Source organism: Leptodactylus fuscus, chromosome 2 (assembly GCF_031893055.1).
Source record: "Leptodactylus fuscus isolate aLepFus1 chromosome 2, aLepFus1.hap2, whole genome shotgun sequence".
Taxonomy (NCBI): domain Eukaryota; kingdom Metazoa; phylum Chordata; class Amphibia; order Anura; family Leptodactylidae; genus Leptodactylus; species Leptodactylus fuscus.
Window position 1 is genome coordinate 273620804 of NC_134266.1, and position 24808 is coordinate 273645611.

At 45.2% G+C, this 24808-nt stretch overlaps 1 protein-coding gene across 1 annotated transcript; it reads left to right on the forward strand.

Annotated features, from left to right (window-relative positions):
- Positions 1-11918: 11918 nt before the first annotated feature.
- Positions 11919-14188, forward strand: LOC142196083 (heat shock 70 kDa protein-like). Its single transcript, XM_075266282.1, has one exon. It carries the CDS (start codon positions 12040-12042, stop codon positions 13984-13986), a length of 1947 nt encoding a protein of 648 aa, XP_075122383.1. The 5' UTR covers positions 11919-12039; the 3' UTR covers positions 13987-14188.
- Positions 14189-24808: the final 10620 nt, after the last annotated feature.

A 24808-nucleotide genomic window follows, 5' to 3' on the forward strand; every position in this document is an offset into this window, starting at 1 on the left:
GAGGGTAGAGCAGGAAGCTTAAGGTTTCCTGCTCCACCATTCTATTCAACTATATGTAGTACAAAGGGTGTATATGCAGCCAATTCCCTCTAGATTATCGTGGCGTACCAGTTGGGAATCGCCGGTCTATGTAACTTAGTGAGTAACTGGAGTATAGCTTATGGACTCTTACTAATGTCACTGCTTATCAGAAAATATTACATGACTTGAAGACTTGTGACCTTGTCTTATGGAACCTTTTTGAGGGGGGGGGGGGGGGGGAGAAATCCCTATTAGTCAGAAAATAAGCTATTTAAAGGTGTGTCTTTTTTTTTTTTTTTTTCCCCATTGAATGAGGGAGGAAGTATGGTAATGTCCTAGTCACACTAGGTCTCTGCTGAGTACACTGGGGTAGGGGGTCAGCAGACTCTTGAATTTGAGGGTAGGATCACAATGAAAAGTGACGTCTATTATGAAGCGAGGAGATGATCACAGCATAATGTCAGAGCATGCCCACAATGCTCTCCTGGCTAATGTCTGTTTTGTGTTCAGATACCTGTTGAAGTAAGGGTATATTCGCACTGAGGAATTTGGAGAGCTATTTTAGGCAGTCTCTGCCGCCTCCTCGGCAAGTCAGCCCTGTGAAATCTGTTCATTTGTTGTGGTCTTGCACGGTTATTTAATGGGGCTAATGTGTGTAGACTTGTACTGCAGTTTCCACATTGATGCAACCACAAAAACCCTGGCAAGGCTGAGCTGTAATAGCGGTATTGTTTAGGATGTGACTAGGTAGAAGTTTTGGATAGGCTTCTAGGATAAGGTGAGCAGTAGGTCAGCGGGCAGTCCTTGTACAGATATGTTTTCGGCCACTTCTGGCATAGAAGCAATCTATACTTTGGTCTATCGCTTTTACTTGAAAATTTTGAGTCACACCATTGTATTGTACATTACACCATAAAAGCACTGTTTGCCAGTATTGGGTTAAACTTGCAGTATGGAACACAGGAGTTTCAACTTTTGCAATATAAAGGCTGGAGTGGGGGCAGGGAGGCTGATTCCTACAAGATAGCTGCAGCAAAAACCCTACACACTTCATTTGCATATGAGCACTGAATAACATCCCTGACACAGATACTGCAGTGTGTTTGTATTGTGTCTGATTTACGCTTAGCCTAGGCTTACACGACTAGTTGCAAAAATATCGGGCATTGATGATTGAATGTGACTCCATTCACTAACCATGGTAAAAGATGCAAGGGGACCCAACGATCTTTGTCTCTGACCAAAGTCTCCATGTAGCCCGTGTCTTATTCTGGCCCATAGAATATGTCCAATGTGGAAAACCTGCCTCTTATTTTCATTTGGAACCTGGGGGGGCTGGAACAGGGGTGTAATCACACCTGTCCAATGGGGCACGCTGTGTGCAGAAATCCAAAACTCTGGCTCTGATACAATAACACACATCTGATTATTCTTTTGCTGTGTGAACAAATCCTAAACTTAGTACAGTACAGCTCCCGGATCCAGCTCTTGAGTAGACGTGGAGATCATTGTCATTCTGGAGGCAAACTGAGTCACCGATGGTGCAGAATAACTAACGGAAATTTAAGTTCAATGAATTGCACCAGATCTAGTCTATGGGCCCTTTAAACCTCCTTCCTCTTAATTTCCTCATACTTCTTGTAAAATTCCTCATGTGACGGCGTGCAGATGACTGCTGGGAATCCGCTCACCAGGAACTGTAGTAAACGCTCTCATGTCTGTAAAAAATGTTCACACCCACTTTTTCCTTTCAACAGACCCAAATCCTCATTCCATACATGCGATTCATCCTGTTCATCTTTCGCTGCACTTTCCTTACTTCCGTAGTCGCCTCCTACAGAAAGCTGGAGTCATAGTCATGTGGACCAAGAAACGGCAACTATGGGAGATCAGTGTACCCACCGAGTCGTCATAAGACTCCCAGCTGGCATAGGGTATGGACAGGTCTTACAATCTCTCCACAGAGGAGCTGTTGTGAAACGTAGAAGACTCCGGATCAGTGGGGTGGTGAAAGAATTAGTTTTTTCTGATTATGAGAATTGGTGCCGGGTCTCTGCACTGTAAAACTGCGGAGACCCAGAGGTTATGTTTTGCTTCTGAGTTGGAGCCATTTTTAAAGACCAGACGTAAAAACGGATGTTATCCAAGTAAGTCATTAAAGGGATGGTCCTTCACAGCAGTCAAGGGCCATATAAGAAGTCACCACTGAGTCCTGTAACTGACTACAGGGGTCCCTAAGGACCATCAGGATGTCACCGGTGACGTGAACTGAAGGGCCTGCACAGAAAACTAAAGCTGCTACTTCTAACAGCAGTTACCCTTTAAACAATAAAAATAGGGGTCTGAACACCCCCTTAAGAAATGACAGCCCAGAATTACTTTTTACTATCAACTCAACAGAATGCTTTCTTTTATTGCTAACATAATAATCTCCCCAGCCTATTGATCAGACACCAAAAGGAACAAAACTGCCGAGCAGAATCCCTCCCAGCTGGTTTTGCTTATGATACAAATAAAATGTCATCCCACTAACAATCAGACCGTCCGTCGGATCGCCGCCAACTCGCTGCAAGCCCTGAATGTGCTGATCAGGGCAGTGACTCTATTATAGGACAGTTCCCTGACAGAAGCCATGGCTCTCAGCGGGACAATAAGGACAAGAGCTACAAATGAATGGGGTCATTGTTTCCAGACAATTGTTACCGGTGACATCAACAACGGTTTATAGAGCCCTGACATTACATTGACGGCCATCACATCTCCATCAGCTGCTCTGTACCCTGCTGTCCCAAGTTTCTCTTCAGAATCCCGGCAGTAGGACTGGCAGACGTTCATGAAATTAACACAAGCCAGTTACCCTGATAACTTCTATGTAAATGAGTGGCGTAACCATTTCCTCTTACATGAGGCTACATGCTGGCAGTGACATACACGAGGTGGAGCACAGGGAGGCCTCATAGGGTAGGACTTGATAGTGCAGGGTGTTTTTTTGTAAGTCTATTGCAGTCTGTGCCCAGGCAACTTTTATAGTAGATAAGACATGTTGCTTCATTCTCAAGGCAATGAAGAGTTAGGGCTCGTTCACATCTGCGTTCACTGTCCTTATTGCAGGTTTCCGTTTCCTGCATAAAACAGATGCAGTAGACGGAAGCCTGCAGGAGACTTTCTCACCCATTCATTTGAATGGGTGAGAAAGCTGTCCGGCCGTGCGCGGCAGTGAGCGTTTTGCGCTCTCCGCCGCGAAACCGGGTTTTATAATCCGGACACAGAGTCGGACATGCAGTACTCTGTGTCCGGATAAAAAAAATCCGCTTTCGCGGCGGAGAGCCTAAAACGCTCACTGCCGCGCACGGCCGGACCCGGTCTATGGTTTCCGTCTTCTGCCATGCAGAAGACGGAAACCATAGTACGGAGACCCTGAACGCAGGTGTGAACGAGCCCTTAATGATAACTAAATTTATCTCAAGCCATTGGACTGAATTGGGGAGATGTAAACCCCGTTACTGTACTGATCCTTCCTCATATGGACTTCACATCTGTACATAGGTGAGTACAGTCAGGTAACTGACAGTAACATAGTAGATGAGGATAGATGAAGACACGGACCATCAAGTCCAACCTATAACCACACACTGGTTTAGGTGTAGAGGCCGTCCCCTTGTCACTGGTCTAGGTGTAGAGGCCGTCCCCTTGTCACTGGTCTAGGTGTAGAGGCCGTCTCCTTGTCACTGGTCTAGGTGTAGAGGCCGTCCCCTTGTCACTGGTCTAGGTGTAGAGGCCGTCTCCTTGTCACTGGTCTAGGTGTAGAGGCCGTCCCCTTGTCACTGGTCTAGGTGTAGAGGCCGTCCCCTTGTCACTGGTCTAGGTGTAGAGGCCGTCCCCTTGTCACTGGTCTAGGTGTAGAGGCCGTCCCCTTGTCACTGGTCTAGGTGTAGAGGCCGTCCCCTTGTCACTGGTCTAGGTGTAGAGGCCGTCCCCTTGTCACTGGTCTAGGTGTAGAGGCCGTCTCCTTGTCACTGGTCTAGGTGTAGAGGCCGTCTCCTTGTCACTGGTCTAGGTGTAGAGGCCGTCTCCTTGTCACTGGTCTAGGTGTAGAGGCCGTCCCCTTGTCACTGGTCTAGGTGTAGAGGCCGTCTCCTTGTCGCTGGTCTAGGTGTAGAGGCCGTCCCCTTGTCGCTGGTCTAGGTGTAGAGGCCGTCTCCTTGTCACTGTCACCGGTCTAGGTGTAGAGGCCGTCTCCTTGTCACTGGTCTAGGTGTAGAGGCCGTCCCCTTGTCGCTGGTCTAGGTGTAGAGGCCGTCCCCTTGTCGCTGGTCTAGGTGTAGAGGCCGTCCCCTTGTCGCTGGTCTAGGTGTAGAGGACGTCTCCTTGTCACTGGTCTAGGTGTAGAGGCCGTCCCCTTGTCACTGTCACCGGTCTAGGTGTAGAGGACGTCCCCTTGTTACTGTCACCGGTCTAGGTGTAGAGGAAGTCCCCTTGTCACTGGTCTAGGTGTAGAGGACGTCTCCTTGTCACTGGTCTAGGTGTAGAGGCCGTCTCCTTGTCACTGGTCTAGGTGTAGAGGCCGTCTCCTTGTCACTGGTCTAGGTGTAGAGGCCGTCCCCTTGTCGCTGGTCTAGGTGTAGAGGACGTCTCCTTGTCACTGGTCTAGGTGTAGAGGCCGTCCCCTTGTCACTGTCACCGGTCTAGGTGTAGAGGACGACCCTTTGTCACTGTCACCAGTCTAGGTGTAGAGGAAGTCCCCTTGTCACTGGTCTAGGTGTAGAGGACGTCCCCTTGTTGATGTCACCACCTCCATCTTCTTCAGCAACGGCCTCTTCACCGCGTCTTCTACTAGAACTACAGGAGCGTACTGCGCCTGCTCTCGTAAGCGGCCACAAAAAAATGGCGCCCGCATGTGAAGTCGGCTCTGCCATAGGCCCGCCGGCAGAGCTGACTTGCGCATGCGTTGAATTTTGACCCCCCGCTTGCCAGAAGAAGAGTTCTCTCTCAGCATAGGGGACGCCCCCAGAACTCATTTGCATACCGACAAAAACCGGGATTTCTAGCAAACGGCAGCGCGGAGAAGACATCTACAGGTAGGAGAAGAATAGCCTTTCTTAAGGCGATTCCTACATGTTAGTGAGAAAAAAAACAGTTTTAATGATAGGATCCCTTTAATACAATTATTATGTACCATATGGCTGTATTGTTTTTGTATATCATTAAAGGGGTTTTCCAGGCAAAAAATGTTTTGTTTTTTAAAAAATTCGTTAGAACTATTAATTAATGGATTAATAAATGCACCCATATACCTTTCGTCATGTTTTGAGTTATTTCTGGGTGTGTCTGGAAGCCGCTGGAACCTCCTACATTTGTTTACGGGGTTCAGCTTCCTGCTATGTAACTTCCATACTAAGGGCTCATTCACATCTGCGCCCAGGGTCTCCGCTTTTGGGTTTCCGTTTCCTGCCCAAAACTGGGCAGGAGATGGAAACCTGCAGGCATTTTTCAAACCCATTCAAATGAATTGGTTTGAAAAGTGTCCGGCCGTGTTCATCGGTGAGCGTTTTGCGTTCTCCGCAGCGAAACTGTTTTTTTAAACCAGACACAAAGTCGGACATGCAAGACTGTGTCCGGTTTAAAAAAAACGGTTTTGCCGCAGAGAGCATAAAACGCTCACTAGCACTCATGGCCGGACACGGTCTGACAGGTTTCCGTCTTCTGCCTGCAGAAGATGGAAACCTCTGAACGGAGACCGGACGCTGGTGTGAACCCAGCGTCAACCCTCTCTCCTTACTCCCCCTCCTCCAGTGATGGTCCAACTCTACTGCGCATGCGGAAGCTGCACATTAAAGGTGTATAATCGACAGCAGTGCGCAGAGCAGCGCTTGGAGAAGAGGGTGAGCCTACAGAAGGAGGCGCCGTCTCGCAGGAAGAAGTATGGAGGGTAAGTATAAAGGGGTGGATAGGGAATAGTGACTTTCTAAATAACATAATTTATCAAAAATGTATATTTACCCATATCCCCAGGGCAGTCATGTGACCGCTTCAGGGATATTTTCTGATTATCCAGTGACGATCCGTTTCTCCATTCCCCAAACAGATCGTCACCAGATAATCAGAAAATGTCCCTGCGGCGGTCACATGACTACCCCGGGGATATGGGTAAATATACATTTTTGATAAATTATGTTATTTAGAAAGTAGGAGGGGTGTTTAGATTAGTGTAGGGATTTACATTTATCCCGGACAACCCCTTTAAGTATTATTCTGGCATTGAAGGTCAGTAATATTCAGACACTATATGGCGCTATTATTTTGGCACTCTATATCACTAATATTTTTAGTCAAGAAGCAAATTAAATATTTACCTGCTCGTATTGTCTGCACAAGCTTGCGAATGTTACTGTGAAGGGAATCAGCATCTGTGGAGTTAAATGTGGAAGTTTTTGAACGCGATTGTTCTGTTCTGACAAGTAATCGCCGCGTTCTCCCAGCTGAAAACCCATATTCCGTTTTCTAGGAATTTGCCATTTTCATAAATCACAAGCTGAGTTTTCCGGTTTGTGACAGATTCTGAGTAAAATAAAAAGAATTGAGAAACTTTCCATTAGGCTCATAGACGCTCAGCTAAAGGATCTGCTGCCCCCTAGTGGAGTCATGGAAGATAAACACTGAGGAATTTCTGAAAAACATCGGAGTAATTCATTATAGAGAACGCTGATCAGGTCAAAGACTTGGTAATTAGGAATGGAGGGGTCCCATGGCAAACTTTTGACATGCCCCTCCCCCCCAAAGACCTTGACCGACCCCCACCACCACCACCACATTCCTGCGTGCTCTATTATGCCCCATAGTGGCCCCTTCACACAGTATTATGTCCCATAGTGGCCCCTGCACACAGTATTATGTCCCATAGTGGCCCCTGCACACAGTATTATCCCCCATAATGGCCCCTGCACACAGTATTATCCCCCATAGTGGCCGTTGCACACAGTATTATGCCCCATAGTGGCCGTTGCACACAGTATTATGCCCCATAGTGGCCCCTGCACACAGTATTATCCCCCATAGTGGCCCCTGCACACAGTATTATGTCCCATAGTGGCCCCTGCACACAGTATTATGTCCCATAGTGGCCCCTGCACACAGTATTATGCCCCATAGTGGCCCCTGCACACAGTATTATGTCCCATAGTGACCCCTGCACACAGTATTATGCACCATAGTGGCCCCTGCACACAGTATTATGCCCCTTAGTGGCCCTGCACACAGTATTATGCCCCATAGTGGCCCCTGCACACAGTATTATGTCCCATAGTGACCCCTGCACACAGTATTATCCCCCATAATGGCCCCTGCACACAGTATTATGCCCCATAGTGGCCGTTGCACACAGTATTATGCCCCATAGTGGCCCCTGCACACAGTATTATCCCCCATAGTGGCCCCTGCACACAGTATTATCCCCCATAGTGGCCCCTGCACACAGTATTATGTCCCATAGTGGCCCCTGCACACAGTATTATGCCCCATAGTGGCCCCTGCACACAGTATTATGTCCCATAGTGGCCCCTGCACACAGTATTATGTCCCATAGTGGCTCCTGCACACAGTATTATGCACCATAGTGGCCCCTGCACACAGTATTATGCCCCATAGTGGCCCTGCACACAGTATTATGCCCCATAGTGGCCACTGCACACAGTATTATGTCCCATAGTGGCCACTGCACACAGTATTATGTCCCATAGTGGCCCCTGCACACAGTATTATCCCCCATAGTGGCCCCTGCACACAGTATTATGCCCCATAGTGGCCCCTGCACACAGTATTATGTCCCATAGTGGCCCCTGCACACAGTATTATCCCCCATAGTGGCCCCTGCACACAGTATTATGCCCCATAGTGGCCCCTGCACACAGTATTATCCCCATAGTGGCCCCTGCACACAGTATTATGCCCCTTAGTGGCCCTGCACACAGTATTATCCCCCATAGTGGCCCCTGCACACAGTATTATGTCCCATAGTGGCCCCTGCAGACAGTATTATGTCCCATAATGAACACCCAAGAACAATTATTATACTCTGGGGTCTTTTCAGACCCCAGAGTATAATAATCGGAGACCCAAGGAGGGGGGGATACAAACATAAAAAAAAACAATGTTACTTACCTATCTCCGGCTCCGCTACAGTCTTCGGTTGTGTCGGCCATCATTAATATCATATGGATGTACATGACTTGGAATGCAGGTCCTGGTCAAGTGACGTCAGGGATGTCACACAACTAGACCCGATGCCTGTATGGAGCGCGGAAAGGTAAGTAACATGTTTATTATGTTCTCTTACCTCTCCCGGGCCTCTGATCATTATACTCAAGGGGTATGAAAAGACCCCCCTGAGTATAATAATAGTGTTTATCTGGCCCATGTGTAAGTGAATAAGCTACCACGGTAGATACGCCACTGCTAGTAAGTCACAACCAAAGCTCTGTGTTTCATGCAGTGGTAAAACAAAGCAGAATTTGCCCTCTGTGTCACAGGAATACCCCAAGGAATACCCCAAGGTCCTTAAAGGATATAATACCCTGTGGCTATATTTAAATATCCTCATCTGGCTTAATAGTACAGCAGATGTCGGAAAGGGGTTAAATACTGTGAAACCCATACACATTAGGTAGCCCTGTGTCCAAAAACATCCGGTCTACAAACTTAAATCTTTAGAGTAACACGACCACGACTTCTATTCCCAAAAAGATCGAACACTGCTTGATATTTTTGTGACTAGGAGCAGCACACAAGGGATCACAACTCAACTCCATTCATTAACATGAGTGAAGGAGCTGCAGAGCGACCCTGGAGTCAGCCAAAGTCACCGAATAGTCCCGGCCTTTAAAGGTGTGGCCCAGTCAAAAAATGGACAACCCTTTTAACATTTAAGTCAGTTGGGGGGCAGAAAAAAAAAAATCATCATCACCTGTCCCTGATGCTCCAGTGTCCTCCCGGTTTATCTGCTCCAGCGGCGTCTCCCAGGTCTATTCTGGAGATATGCTAATTGGTCTCAAGAAGACATGTGATGTCACAGGTAATGACATTGCAGACCCTTCGCTGATTGGTCTCAGAGGTCACATTACGGCTGATGCCATCTCCGGATGAGACCCGGGAAACAACGACAGAACAGAAGAACTGGGACGCGCCGGAAGGACACCGGAGCATCAGGGACAGATGAGTATGCTCCTTTTTTTTTTTTTTTTCCAGTGCCCCCGGATGAATTAAATGTTAAAGGGGCTCTATCAGCAAAATATGCTGATAGAGCCCCACATATGCGTGAATAGCCTTTAAAAAGGCCATTCAGGCATTGCTAATGTTATATTAAACTGCCCCCTCCACCCACGTTTTAAAATAAAACCCTAAAAAAAAAGAATATGTAAATCCTATCTACCGTGCACCGTGGGCGGGCATTCAGGGTCCGACGTCATCTTCAGCCACGCTTCCTCTTCCAGAGATGTCCTCTGGTCCCGTCTTCCTCCAGCAGTCGCGAACTGCCATTGATAAAAAATGGCTGCTATTACTACTGCGCATGCATCCGCGCCATTTTTTTTTTCAATGGCAGTTTGTGAGCGCTGGAGGAAGACGGGACCTGAGGACATCGTTGGAAGAGGAGGCGTGGCTGAAGATGACATTGGACCCTGAATGCTTGCCCACCGTCCATGGTAGATAGGATTAACATATTCTTTTTTAGGGTTTTAAAACGGGGGGAGTAGTTTAAAATAACTTCAGCGGTGCCTGAATGGCCTTTATATGTCCATCCGAAAAAAAAGGGGGGTAGCAATTGATCTTTTTTTTTTTTTTAAGTTTAAATGTTCCATGAGGCGAAGTTGGGCTCAACATGGCGCAGCCAAAGATTAGAGGATGTCTCTGCATTCATTGAAGCGAATAAAAATAACGCTGGGTTCACACCAGCGGCCGATCTCTGTATCCAGGTTAAAACCTGGCAGACCGTGTCCGGCCGTGAGCATTTTGTGTTCTCTGCAGTGTTTTTTTCTTTTTTTTAACTGGACACAAAGTTTTGCATGTCCGACTTTGTGTCCAGTTTTAAAAAAAAAAACGGTTTAAAAAAAATAAACGGTTTTGCCGCTGAGAGCACAAAGCGCTCACCGACGCTCACGGCCGGATACTTTCCAAATCCATTCAAAAGAATGGGTTTGAAAAATGCTGGCAGCTTTCTGTCTCCTGTCCAGTTTCAGGCAGGAAACAGAAACCTGCAAAACGGAGACCCCGGGCGCAGAGGTGAGCGAGACCTAACTGGATGTCACACGCACACAGTTGCAACCACATCACCATGGATTATTCACACTGACGTTACAGTTGTACCAACGTGCAAGTCACAATGTAAATGCATTCACCGTCGTTACACTACGTTCACATTTGCATTAGTCTTCATCGCAGTGTGCGCTCAAAATCCTCAAACTATGTTGACTTTTACTTAAAAACTGGAGAGGGCAACGCTAGTGAGAACGAACCTACAGCTGCAACGAACTCAGATAACCTGAAATCTTAGGGCGCACAACAGGTAGCACATAAGAAGTAGCCATGTATCCTTCCCGAACGTAACCACCTCACAGGATGATGGTGGGACTAGTAATTCTACCTCCACCCTTACATATCCACCTCATGGGATAATGCTGGGACTAGTAGTTCTACCTCCACCCTTACATATCCACCTCATGGGATAATGCTGGGACTAGTAGTTCTACCTCCACCCTTACATATCCACCTCACAGGATGATGCTGGGACTAGTAGTTCTACCTCCACCCTTACATATCCACCTCACAGGATGATGCTGGGACTAGTAGTTCTACCTCCATCTTTACATATTTACCTCACAGGATGATGCTGGGACTTGTAGTTCTACCTCCATCCTTACATATTTACCTCACAGGATGATGCTGGGACTTGTAGTTCTACCTCTACCCTTACATATCTACCTCATGGGATAATGCTGGGACTAGTAGTTCTACCTCCACCCTTACATATCCACCTCATGGGATAATGCTGGGACTAGTAGTTCTACCTCCATCTTTACATATCCACCTTACAGGATGATGCTGGGACTTGTAGTTCTACCTCCATCTTTACATATCCACCTTACAGGATGATGCTGGGACTTGTAGTTCTACCTCCATCTTTACATATCCACCTTACAGGATAATGCTGGGACTAGTAGTTCTACCTCCATCCTTACATATCTACCTCACAGGATGCTGGGACTAGTAGTTCTACCTCCACCCTTACATATCCACCTCACAGGATGATGCTGGGACTAGTAGTTCTACCTCCACCCTTACATATCCACCTCGCAGGATGATGCTGGGACTAGTAGTTCTACCTCTACCCTTACATATCTACCTCATGGTATGCTGGGACTTGTAGTTCTCCCTCAGGGGCAGGACTGTACTCTCTGGCCGGGACATGTTATATAGTGAAGGCTCACCGGAGAGATTGAGGAGCCGCCAGGACAGCGAGGACACCGAGGGTGAGGAGAGAAATCATTATTAGCGCCATTATTACCACACAGAACGGACAAGACGTCGCTAGATAGTCCGAGAAGCAACTAGACGTGCTGAGAAGCTGTCAGCCAATAGACGCTTCGGGAACGTTCCCGCCCAGTGACGTCACTCCCCGGCAAATCTGATTGGCTTGAACTTCTCGTTTCTCGATTCGGCTGGAAGGGTCTCCTCCAAAGCTGTCCTGTGATTGGCTGACAGCAGAGGGAAGATTCGGGAGTGTTGCTCTGGGCACGGAGCAGCGTGTGGAGCCTGAGTGCTGATTGGCTGTTACCTCAGAGGCTAGAACACGGCTTACAGTATAAATAGACATGACAGCGGCACCCGCAGCAAAACAGAAGAGAGACCAGAAAGGAGAGTGCGAGGCTTCTAGCACCTTACCTGAGACAAGGAGAGCGACTGGCTAAACCGAAGCAGCAGAAGAGCTCTACAGCGCCACTTACACTCAGAATATCTACTTCTACCATAATGTCTTCCAAAGGAGTTGCAGTCGGCATTGACCTGGGCACCACCTATTCCTGCGTTGGCGTCTTTCAGCATGGCAAAGTGGAGATCATCGCCAATGACCAGGGAAACCGCACCACCCCCAGCTATGTGGCTTTCACCGACACCGAAAGACTGATCGGAGATGCAGCCAAGAATCAGGTGGCCATGAACCCACAGAACACAGTCTTCGACGCCAAGAGGCTGATTGGCCGCAAGTTTGACGATCCAGTGGTGCAATCTGACATGAAGCATTGGCCATTCAGGGTGGTGAGTGATGGAGGCAAACCTAAAGTGAGGGTGGAGTACAAGGGAGAAGACAAGACCTTTTCTCCAGAGGAAATCTCCTCCATGGTGTTGCTGAAGATGAAGGAGACCGCTGAGGCTTATCTTGGTCAACCAGTGAAAGACGCTGTTATTACCGTACCGGCTTATTTCAATGATTCGCAACGTCAAGCCACCAAGGACGCAGGAGTCATAGCCGGTTTAAACGTGCTGAGAATTATCAATGAACCCACAGCAGCCGCCATCGCTTATGGTTTGGACAAGAAAAGCTGCGGAGAGCGTAATGTCCTGATCTTTGACTTGGGAGGTGGCACTTTTGATGTCTCTATTCTCACTATTGATGATGGTGTCTTTGAGGTGAAGGCCACAGCTGGTGATACCCATTTGGGAGGAGAGGACTTTGATAACCGTATGGTCAATCATTTTGTGGAAGAGTTCAAACGCAAACATAAGAAGGACATCAGCCAGAATAAGAGAGCTTTGAGAAGGCTCAGGACAGCCTGCGAGAGAGCCAAAAGAACCCTGTCCTCCAGCACCCAGGCCAGCATTGAGATTGACTCTCTGTATGAGGGCACTGACTTCTACACTTCCATCACTAGAGCTCGCTTTGAAGAGCTGTGTTCAGATCTCTTTCGGGGAACTCTTGATCCAGTAGAAAAAGCCCTCAGAGATGCCAAAATGGACAAAGCTCAGATACATGATATTGTTTTGGTCGGAGGGTCTACTCGCATTCCTAAGGTGCAGAAGCTTCTTCAAGACTTCTTCAATGGGAAAGAGCTGAACAAGAGCATCAATCCTGATGAGGCAGTGGCCTATGGAGCTGCCGTACAAGCTGCCATCTTAACTGGTGATAAGTCTGAGAAGGTCCAGGATCTTCTCCTACTGGATGTAGCACCACTCTCTCTGGGACTAGAGACGGCTGGAGGAGTGATGACCGTTCTTATCAAGCGCAACACAACCATCCCAACCAAGCAGACGCAAACATTCACCACATATTCTGACAACCAGCCAGGAGTCCTCATCCAGGTGTTTGAGGGTGAAAGAGCAATGACCAAGGATAACAATCTCCTGGGCAAGTTTGAACTGACTGGCATACCCCCAGCCCCACGTGGAGTGCCACAGATTGAAGTAACCTTTGACATAGATGCCAATGGTATCCTCAACGTGTCTGCCACTGACAAAAGTTCAGGTAAACAGAACAAAATCACAATCACCAATGACAAGGGCCGGCTGAGCAGAGAGGAGATTGAAACAATGGTGCAAGTGGCTGAGAAGTATAAGGCAGACGATGATGTCCAAAGGGAGAGGATTGCAGCCAAGAATTCCCTGGAGGCCTATGTCTTCAATATGAAGAGCACAGTGGAAGATGACAACGTAAGGGATAAGATAAGTCCTGGAGATAAGAAGAGCATTGTGGAGCAATGTAATGAGACTCTATCATGGCTGGACAAGAACCAGTTAGCTGAGAAAGAGGAGTATGTACATCGGCAGAAGGAGCTAGAGAAGGTGTGTAATCCCATCATCACCAAGCTGTACCAAGGAGCTGCTTCAGCAAGTGGGATGGCAGGAGGAAGGCCTGGCACCAGCTGCAGTGCCCAAGCAAGACAGGGCAGCAACACAGGTCCAGTTATTGAAGAAGTGGACTAAAAACATTTGTAACAAGCACGCAGAGAATTTATGAAAGGACTCGCTATGTAATTGGGCTACAGGACTGGTTTATGCATAGTACATTATATACTGGGAGCAGGTTTCTTCAGTATATGATATGATCTTAAAAAAAAGTTCTATGTCAAAGGTTTTTCTTAATAGCATTGATAGAATGCAAAATGTATCTTCCATGTGGTAATGTATTGCCTTATATTATGTTTCATTTATGTTAATAAAAAATATTTTTGAATGAAATGTGTTATTCTGGATTTTTTTTTTTTAAATCAAGTTCATCGTTGGTAATAATACACTTAAAGGAGTCAGATGTTTTATAAACTTAGGTTACACTTAAGTTGCATGCACTAGGCCAGAGGTCAGCTACCTTTTTTGTATGGGGTACAAATTTTGTTTAAAAAAAAAAATCTAAATTAAGGGCTCTTTCACATCTGCGTCCGGGAGTCCATTTTGCAGGTTTCTGTTTCCTGCACAAAACAGAGCAGGAGACGGAAAGCTGCAAGGAATCTTTCAAACCCATTCATTGGAATGGGTTTGAAAGGTGTGCGCCGGTGAGCGTTTTATGCGGTTTTTTAAACTGGACACAGTCGGACATGCAGTACTCTAGACACCAGTCAGAAGCAGGTGGCTCTTTGCCCTGCACTGAAGCCAATGAGAGCAGAGTTGCAGTACCAGTGCCCAACTATTATAATGGGACCAAACTCCCAGACCATTTGTTTAATTAGTTAATTAGATTGTCCCCAATTGGGGATAAAGATGATTATTCTCTGGTAGACATGACTTTTGGGGGAACACAGAAGTGTGGTAGGCAGAGGAAGTCCCCTAACACATCCTGCACTTTTTGTAGTACAAATCCATACATATTGTTCTGGCCTTGTTGTTCATTTAAAGGGGCTCTATCAGCAAAATCATGCTGCTAGAGCTCCACATAGGCTCTTCAGGCACCGTAAATGTTATATTAAACTACCCTCCCGTTTTAAAAATAAAACCCTAAAACAGAATGTGATAAACTTACCGAATGTGCACGGGGGGCGGGCATTCAGGGTCCGACGCCTTCTTCATCCACGCCTCCTCTTCCTCCGATGTCCTTGGGTCCCATCCTCCTCCGGCGCTCGCGAACTGACATTTGCTAAAAAAAAAAATGGCCTGGGCGCATGCGCAGTAGTAGAAGCAGCATGCTACTACGCATGCACCCAGGCCATTTTTTTTTTTAGTAAATGTCAGTTCACAAGCGCTGGAGGAGGACGGGACCCGAGGACATCGCAGGAAGAGGAGGCGTGGAGGAAGAAGGCGTCGGACCCTGAATGCCCGCCCATCGTGCACGTTCAGTAAGTTTATCACATTCTGTTTTAGGGTTTTATTTTAAAACGGGGGGGGGGGGGGTAGTTTGATATAACTTTTACGGTGCCTGAATGGCCTTTTTAAAGGCTATTCACGCATATATGGGGCTCTAGCAGCATCATTTTGCTGATAGAGCCCCTTTAAAAAAAAAAAGAACAGACACTCAATGGATCCCATTATAGTCTATAGGGTCCCTCCAACTATGTGGGGCCCAGTTCACATCTGCGTTCGGGGAGTTCGGTTGGGGACCCCCCGAACAGAAACCTATGCGCAATAAAAAGTGATTACCTAAGAAAACCCGCAGAGCCCATGGACTATAATGGAGTCCATGTTGTTTCCTCCAACAAAAAAAAACACGCAGAGAGAAAAGTGCAGGACCTTTCTCTCTGCATGTTTCGTGTAGAAATCACATGGGCACCGTTATAGTTTATGGGGTCTGCGGGTTTCCCAGCTAACCACTTTTTAATGTGTATAGGTTTCTGTTTGGGGTAGGGGGTGTCCCAAATACAGATGTGAATAGGGCCTTAGCGGTCCCCCACTGATTTACACAGAGCTCAATATGCTGCTGTATGAAACAGGAGACCTAGGAGTGGACATTAGATTCTTAGAGAAACATACGAGACATATCATGGCTCTGTATAAGGTTTGTATTATAGGTTACCCATAACTACCACACTCTGGCCATCTTCGGCTAGGGTTCACCCCTGCGCATGATCTACGCTTAAGGTTTCCGTCCCCAAATCCGCTTTAAAAATGTGGAGAGAAAAGTCCATTGTCCTCCATGTGTCGGATTATTTATTAGTCTGTTGTTATTGTCCTCGATGGACCTCAGCAATGAAAAGCCTGAAGAAGGTGTGAAACTAGCATACACGGATTGGCACTGCAATTCCCTGCAACCACTGCTATGCAGTGGGAATACTCTGCAACTACTATTGTTTGTATACCCAGAGGCTGCTGCAACGGCGGATACGTGCAGGGATTCAAGGTGTAGGACCTCACAGATCATCAGTATGCAAAATCAAGTTGCAAGCAGGACTTTTCTGTCCGCATAACCCCATTATACTCTATGAGGTCCGTGGGTAACCGCTTTGTAAGCAGATCAGGTTTCCTTTTTCCGGGTCGCCAAGTGTGCAAGTGTGAAACTAGAGTGAGCCTTATATAGGCGGAGGCCCCAGAGTAGCCATCGAGCATGCCCTCCCTACAATCCAACCCCCCGATGGAACAGATACAACATGCAGGTGACGGTTTGTTAGACATGGAAATAATGGAGATCTGGTTTTATGGAAACATTTTAATAGTTATTGAATGTTCTACATCTTACAGTAAATATCATACAGTTACAAACTCTTGGCTTAAATGTTTCAGGGAGATCTAGAAATGATCTGTAAAATAACAAACAGATTTACACCTCATATTCACAAACAAGAGCTGCCGGGCCTTCACAGATCCTCACAAGGAGCAGCTGGACCTTCATACTTGGAAGACTCTCCGATTGATTGATTGATTTTACCCCACCCAATAATGTCAGAAAAGAAATCCAGGCTGTAATTTAGTTTTTTTGTTAAAAAATTGCAAAATGTATTGCGAAGAGGGTTTTCCCCAAGATTAGAAAAAAAAAAAACACGACCGCTTTCTGAAACCAGCACTACATCTGCTAAAGAAGGTGCGTTATTGCAGCTCAGCCTCGTTCAATGTGGTGTCGGTTGATCTGCAGTACTAAACATGAACTATGCTTAGGGGTGGCGCTGTTTCTGGGGAAAAAGCAGCCATGTTTTCCATTTTTTTTCCAAAAAAAGCTGCAGAATGAGTGTATACTTAAGGAGGGCAAGGACGCGCCCTTCCAAAAATATCACAGTTGGGCCCACCATTACACCCTCTCCATTCAATTAAATGAGGCTGAGCTGCACTACCACATACAACCTATGGGCGAGCGTGGCACTGTTTTTAGACCAGAGGCATCAGTTTTTATCTAAACTTGTCCACCCCCTTCCATTAGAACCTAAAACATTTGCAACCCAGGAGGTACAGATGGGAAAACTGCTGCCCCCTGGTGTCAATATGCAAAATACAATATTAACCTGGCCATACCCATTCAACTTTGGCTGGCCAAAATGGGCGATTCTGGGCAACAATAGAAAATAGGAAGAACGTCCTTGCTGGTGGTTGGCCAAAAATATCAGGGTTTGGCATGGTTGGCCGTTTTTAGATGGTCTTCAGCCAATTTGTGCAGATTTTTTTTTTGGATTGGGCAGGTCGGTTGATAATGTCGATGTTGGGATCATTCGCGTGAATGATCCCATCATCGATCAAACGGCCAAATCATGGGCATCCAAAATCTCACGTCTATGACCAGCTTTATAGAGGGGTCAGATTGATTTATTTTTTTTATTACTACCACTTAGAGTTCAAGACTCGGACACCCCAAATATTCTACCACACGGAATTCGCTCCAGGGACCTAAGGTCGCTTCAGTAGACGCATGGGGTTCGTATCTTATGGCCATAATATAGGGAACTGAATTTAATTAAAAAATAAATAAATTAGGGCCCGTTCCCACGATGTAACGCGGCGCTCATTCTGACACGTAAACACGTGTCACAGTCAGCGCTTCAAAACAAAATCCCATTGACTTCAATGGGTTCCGCCTTACGCGCGCTACACATTGAAATCAATGGGAGGATTTTTAACCCATTGATTTCAATGTGTTACGCGCACAAGACGGCACCCATTGAAGTCAATGGGTTTCTGTTTTGAAGCGCTGACTCTAACACGCGTTTACGTGTCAGAATGAGCGCCGCGTCACATCGTCGGAACCGGCCCTTAGTAATAGCTGCTCCTGCTCAGACACTTAGAAAGCCCCCAGTCTTGTGTTCTGAAATGATCTGTAACCACAAATTTCCTCTAGATAAGTAGAATAAACATCAACTGTCCAAAACAAATCTTAAATAACACTTATGGTTAAAAAAGTGTCATAAATTACTGAACAGAAAAAAAATAAAAATTCCAAAAAAATTACTAATTGCTCATAAAATACAAGAGAAAAATACTCGTCATACAAGCCGATCAGTCTCTTGAAGTGTTTTGTGTGTTCTCCGAGACGCTGACATTCGGGCCAAGAAATCTACGAATATGCTTTTTTTTTTTTTTTTTTTTCATTCAAGTCCTGCCATTACAGTATGTTTAAAGCAAAGATATATTTTATATTATTATTATTATTATATATAGATAAGGGCCAGCGTAGTTATGGGATATATGTCATACTGCACCGATATAACTACTTCGTATTCCCCTTCGGATAGATGGGACGCGTTTAATGTTAAAGAAACTATCCTTGCCTTTATTCACCTTTCCAAAAATGAAGCAAAAAAAATTTAAAAAAATTATTAAAAAAATAAAAAATAAAATTCTTCATATTGAAACATAACTACATAAGAGCAGTTCGAACCCTATGCAGACTGGGTCAAGTAGCAGCTTTGTGATCATATTCATATTTGGCAATTTACCGGGGCTGAAATTTTTTGTTTCCTAACCCATTGCAACTGGGAAGCCCCAAATTTAGAGACCAACGTTTAAAGGTGCCTATATAAGGAATGGTTTGGCGGTCTTTTTTTACCTCCATTTTTTTTTTTAGTGTTTCGCCTCCTTTGGCCCTTTTATGGAGCCACAAATATGAATATGCACATAGATAAGGGGGGAGAAAGTGATCCATATTTTGTGGTCTCGGATATGGCCGAGCCAAGAATCAGTGAAAAATATTCTGGTGCGGATTGCTTCATGAAATAACACTGACGAGTCTCCGATTATAGAGAATATATGCAAACGCAAGGACGCTCCCTAAGGACTATGATCTAAAGGTTTTTGGACCCTAAAGTCCCGTAAAGATGAGTTTACATAATTTAGCAGAGATGTCCACCCCCCAAAAAAAACTTGTCTTCATAGTAGTGGAGCTCCAAATCGTGTCACACAGCCATAGGGGGAATTTAATAAAGGGAACTTGTGAGGACTATTTGGAACACTAAACCACCCACAGGTCCTTACTGGCCAAGGTGCATAATACCCAAAGTGTACCTCCCTGCCTCCAGCGTATAGGCGCGCAGATTTAGGGAGCACCAGATCAGAGTCCGATGAGACTCATCCCTGGAGAAGTCTAAATGTTTTTTTTGTTTTTATAAGTGGCCACGAACAGAGTTAGGAGTAGGCTATTTGGGACACTAAACCACCAGTTCATAAGGACCTTTGGGTTGTTTAGTTCCCCAAATAGCCCTTACAGGTTCCCTTTACGACTGATGTTGCCTATGGCAGTCTTAATTCCTCTGCTGGTCTGAGATGCATCTGAATATAGAGGTTCTGAAATCTTAAAAGGGTTTTCTGCGACATATTGATGACCTCGGTCTATAATCGAAAGGGGTCTGACACCTTGTACCCCCACAGATCAGCTGGCTGAAGAGGCTACAGCTTAGAGTGAGTGCGGCAGCCACCTTACTGCGTTCTAAGCACAGCGCCGAGCATTGCTGCTATACCATGACAGATGAGTTTGAAGTCATCAGTACAGAATAAAAAAATAGCTGATCTGCAGGGTTCCTGGGTCAGTCCTCCACTGATAACCCATCCTAGGGATAGCTCATCAATATACAAGGCACAGAAAACACCTTTAATAATTCTGCCGTATATTGGGAGGTCTCATGGCCAGAGTTAACCTCATGGACTTGGGAGGTCCCATGGTCAGTATATAGTTAGCGCCCCCTGGGGGAGGCGACAGGCAAAATGTTAGCACATCCAGCTCTATACATAAAAAACAAAATGAAGCTCGACCCTTACGAAGGTATAGAAAAGGTGGACATTAGTACCATACATAATGCGGATACTAAGGAAAATCGGCAACTAGTCTGGAGGAATGGATTGGTTTATAACACACTGGGCATCTTACGTCTCGCTCATGGTGACTTTATGTCCTACCTCCCTTCGCTTTGATAGCTGCCCTAAAATACTGACATCCTAGAATATAACACTTTCCAATGACATAACATCTACTACACGGTATAATACGTTCACCAGGTTTACAGGATTACAGTGGTGGCCTTTTACCGATTTCTGGAAGGCCACCTACAATGACATGGGACCCCTGCTTGCCACCCATTCAGGAGAGTCCGTCACGTAATTGCCTTACACGTCTGACTCCTAGTAGACGGGAGGAGTCAGAGGGGCGGAGCTCACATTGGTTTGACCTTTAGAGGGGGTCATATTGGGATTCTGATATTTGTAACAGCGATTTGTGTAAAATGAAGCACTCACAGAAAACTTGGGTTTTATGGTCTAACTTGCGAAAACCAACGATGTACAAAGAAGATCCTATCTAGTCTACAGGACGCTTAAAGGAGCCCTACACTGTAATTCGTACGTTGCTTTACAGTCTATGTATACTTGGTCATTTTTTTATTGCATTAGATGTATTATTGGCTAGAAAACATTTTTCAAATAGGGTTTTATTAAAAATTCTGCAGTCTTGACCCGCTCTCAGTGCAAGTTTCTCTTTCCCCTTCTCATTGTGATCTGTCTGATAAGCCGCCTGATGGTTCGGTCGGTGACTGTTATCTCTGTTGTCCAAAGTGCTCAGTAACTTTATTAAACTACTAACAATTCAATGTGGACAACAGAGATAACACTCACAGAATGAACCATCAGATGGCTTATCAGACAGATCTCGGTGACAGGGGGAAAGAGAAGCTCGAACGGAGAGCAGGCGAATATTATAAATGCAAATGTTTGTGTGTTTGGATGTTTGTTCCTCAATCACACAAAAACGGCTGAACGGATTTAGATTAAATTCAGCACATAGATAGATTGTAACCTCGATTGAAACATAGGCTACTTTTTATCCCGGTAAATAACATGGCTTCACAACTGTTATGAATTTATGTTCACATGTTATATTACATTGCTCTTGCAGCAGCTTATCTCAGGTCCCAAGACTGTTATCTCTCTATGTAAACACTCAACTAACCCTCAGTCCATTCTGTACATACATTTGCATATTATCTGATCTGTCCCAGGCAGTGCTGACACACTGGATGGGAAAACACCTTTAATCCAAATTGGCAGTTTGCTACTTTTAAACATGCCGGGAATAAGAAAATCTAATTTGTCGGTCGCAAAATTCTAAAACAACGAGAACTATGAAGGAGCCAGAAGTCACAGAGCTCTCCTCAAGCGGGGCTGACGGGGATCATCAATGCCAACAACGCGCTCATTATATGGCCAGCCACCTGCTGAGATGCCGGAACAATCACAGGCACGGTGTGAGGAACAAGTTCAGCAATAGGACAGCTTGAGAGCTGCCGAAACACCGGAGCAGGCAAACCACCAACGGCAGCAAATTGCTGAATATAGGTGGATCATCGACGCCAACAAGACGCAGACGAAGTCGCGGGCAGAGGCTAGTTTTAAATAAAACCTTATTTGAAAAATGTTTTCTAGCCAATAATATTTAACGCAATAAAAAAAAATTCCACAAGGTGAACATAGACTTTAATCTTGAAACCGTTTCTAGCAATTACTCCAGACTCTCTCAGAATACGCCATGTTCTAAGTAGCAATCTGCAGGGGACGTAATCTATGAAAGACTCTATACCGACTTCCCACCAGGAAGTTGACTATAGGAAGTAGCTCCCACCCCCTCAATCTTATTACCTACAGGCCAGTCTTTTGTGACAGGACCCTTAAGTTGCCTGCAGCCTCCGACACGTTCCGTCCATTGCCAATGACTCTACATATACTATACGTTGTGCTACCTACTATTACAGAACAACTGCACTGCCTTCGACGTGACATTCACAGTCCATGGTCATCTGTTCGGCCACAACTTCAGCACAGCTTCTAACACAGTATCATAGCTCTATTGATCCTGAGCTATGAATAAAATGCAAAATGATGGTGAAGACTGACACAGGTGCTACAAAGGGAGACAGAAATTGTAAATCTGTATATCTTTGGGTTATGTAGAGACTGCCATTAGTGATTGTCCCCCATGTAAGGCTATGTTCAGAGGTCAGAATGAAATCAGATGTCTATTTCCGCAATTTCCATTCCAGCAGACTCGCCCCACTAAACTCAATGGGGCGAATTTCCATTAAAATTTTTTGTTTACGCCACCAGTGGAAATCCACATTTTCTATGACTGAGAACGTGTCTGTACATGTGGAATTTATTCAGATTTAGATGTAGAACCCATTCCTAAATTCATGTGAAAAAGGACACGTGTGAATACGCCTTAAACGGATCATGCAGGGACGAAACGGTGTGCAGTGCGCTCACTACACCATACCAATAAACTTATTATATACACCGCAGTCCCCTGTCATGCCGATTCTTACAGTCTCAGAGAGCTATGCGGGACTGGAAGTCTCTCTTAACCCCCCCCCCCCGATGACCAAGATCAACGACTTATCATGCACAGAGCAGAGGGAGGTCGGCCATGTGGCCAAAAGTCAAAGCAGAGACAGAAGACTTCTGACCTCCAGTAACTCAATAATAACGTAAGAAATGCCACGACAGGGAACTGGGGTGTATATTAGTAAATCCTCACCCCTTTAAGAGACCCAAATAACTCAGAATCTGCAGAAGAGGACCTATGGCGACTATAGACAGTCATTCTAGGTTTTCTATATCTAGAGCTAAATTCCATTTTGGTAACAAATGAAGAAATCTCGCATCTTGCCGCATCCACCAAACATGCTGTTTTATCGATTTTTATAAAATTGCGTAATTTTGCAAAAATTTGCGCTCCTATATAAAATTTACAGCAGAGAATCCATCTGAACAGGGGAATTGTAAGAATTTATTGCTGTCACGTCATTACTATTACAAGTTCTGCCCATAGTCCTCCATCCTCTGTCCCTTTAAGGGAGGCCAACATCAATGTAAAGGGAAGTATCAGCTTCATAGGTGTACAAAGTCTATACAATACCAAAGGGCCCATAAAAAAGGGAACGGACACACATAGATGGCATCCATGTGCCGTTAGGGTTACTCAACAGAATAGATGGACCAAGCCGTAAAACGAACAGGAAATCGACTTGCTCGAGCCACAAGCGCGATCCTACGGCCCCCACATGGATCCATTAAGCTACGGCTGTGTATGTCTCCAGACCAAAACTACGGTTGTGTGCTTGGAGTCTTAAGACTGTCTCTATAATCCGAACCAAGTTGAATTTGAGAACCAGAAATTTGTGCCCGTCAATGCAAATTGCGCCATATCAAGGTTCACAGGGAACATGGCTACAATGTGATCCTTCCCTTTTTGTTGCCATATATAAAGAATAGGTGTCGATGATTATAACAGAGCAGTAACAAGGACTACAACAATTTATGGAAATTTATTTTGACCAATTGGTTCCCCCAAAATAAGCATTTAAAAAAAAAATTAAAAAAAAATTCTATGAAATTGCTCAGATTTGTGTGCAATTCATCGGGTTCTGCCATTTCTACAGCTAGATATTTTCCCAAACTTCAGTGCAAAGCTGAGGTATCAATAGGACAGTGCACGGGGGGAGGGGCAAGGGGCGGAGTCACGTAACTAGCACATCGCTAAATAAATATCAGGGGGAAATCGGTCTGCAGTCAGGAAAACGGCTATAACACCACAGCGATGACTAAGGCTTTGTCTACCTGCTGCGGAGACAAATATCAAAATATAGGCCCTGACCGGACCGTCGAGGGCGGTTACCGAAAAACGCGTCTTCCCTCGCTGCGCCGCCATTTGGTCGGCAGCGGGCTAACGGTTTATGACTAAATAATCTTCGATGCCTAAACACACATGCAAACTTTGTATTGTTCTATCTACAGAACACTCAGGCTTTCTACTGTAACACGTCTCACAAATACAACATGTCATAACTAGAGTAAAACCCGACCGCGGGCGGCCTAGCGGCGCCCAGTGCGATCGCCAGATGTTGGGTATATAGTGGTGCGGTGTGTATTTGTGATTGTCTGGTTGCCCAGGACATTTGTGGTAGCGTAGAGGTCTCCCTACAGTGCTAAAATATATATTCGAGATATATATATTTTATGCCCTCAAAAAAAAAAAAAAAAAAAAAAAAAAAAAAATAAGAATGAAATAACAGACACAAAGGTGTTTTGTGCTTTTACAGAAACCGGTGGCTATTATACAACTTATTATAATACCGATAGTTTTCCAACACGAAAAACTAGTATAGCAGCCTTGATATTCATTGCAAGTTAAAAACCACATAAAAAAAAAAAAATCTAAAAAAAAAAAAAAAAAAAAAATTGTAGTTTTCCTATGACATCACCATCACGAAAATAAAAAATGAAAATTGTTCTAGATGTTTTTTTGTGTTTTTTTTTTAGACGTTATTCTAACTTTTGGAAGACACCATTTTTTTTTTTTTTTCAAAACTTATTCTATGAAAAAGGATTTTGGGAGAAAAAAAAATAAAAAAAATAAAAT

Coding starts and splice junctions, on each gene's coding strand:
- LOC142196083 (XM_075266282.1), top strand. CDS start 12,040: ATGTCTTCCAAAGGAGTTGCAGTCGGCATTGACCTGGGCACCACCTAT.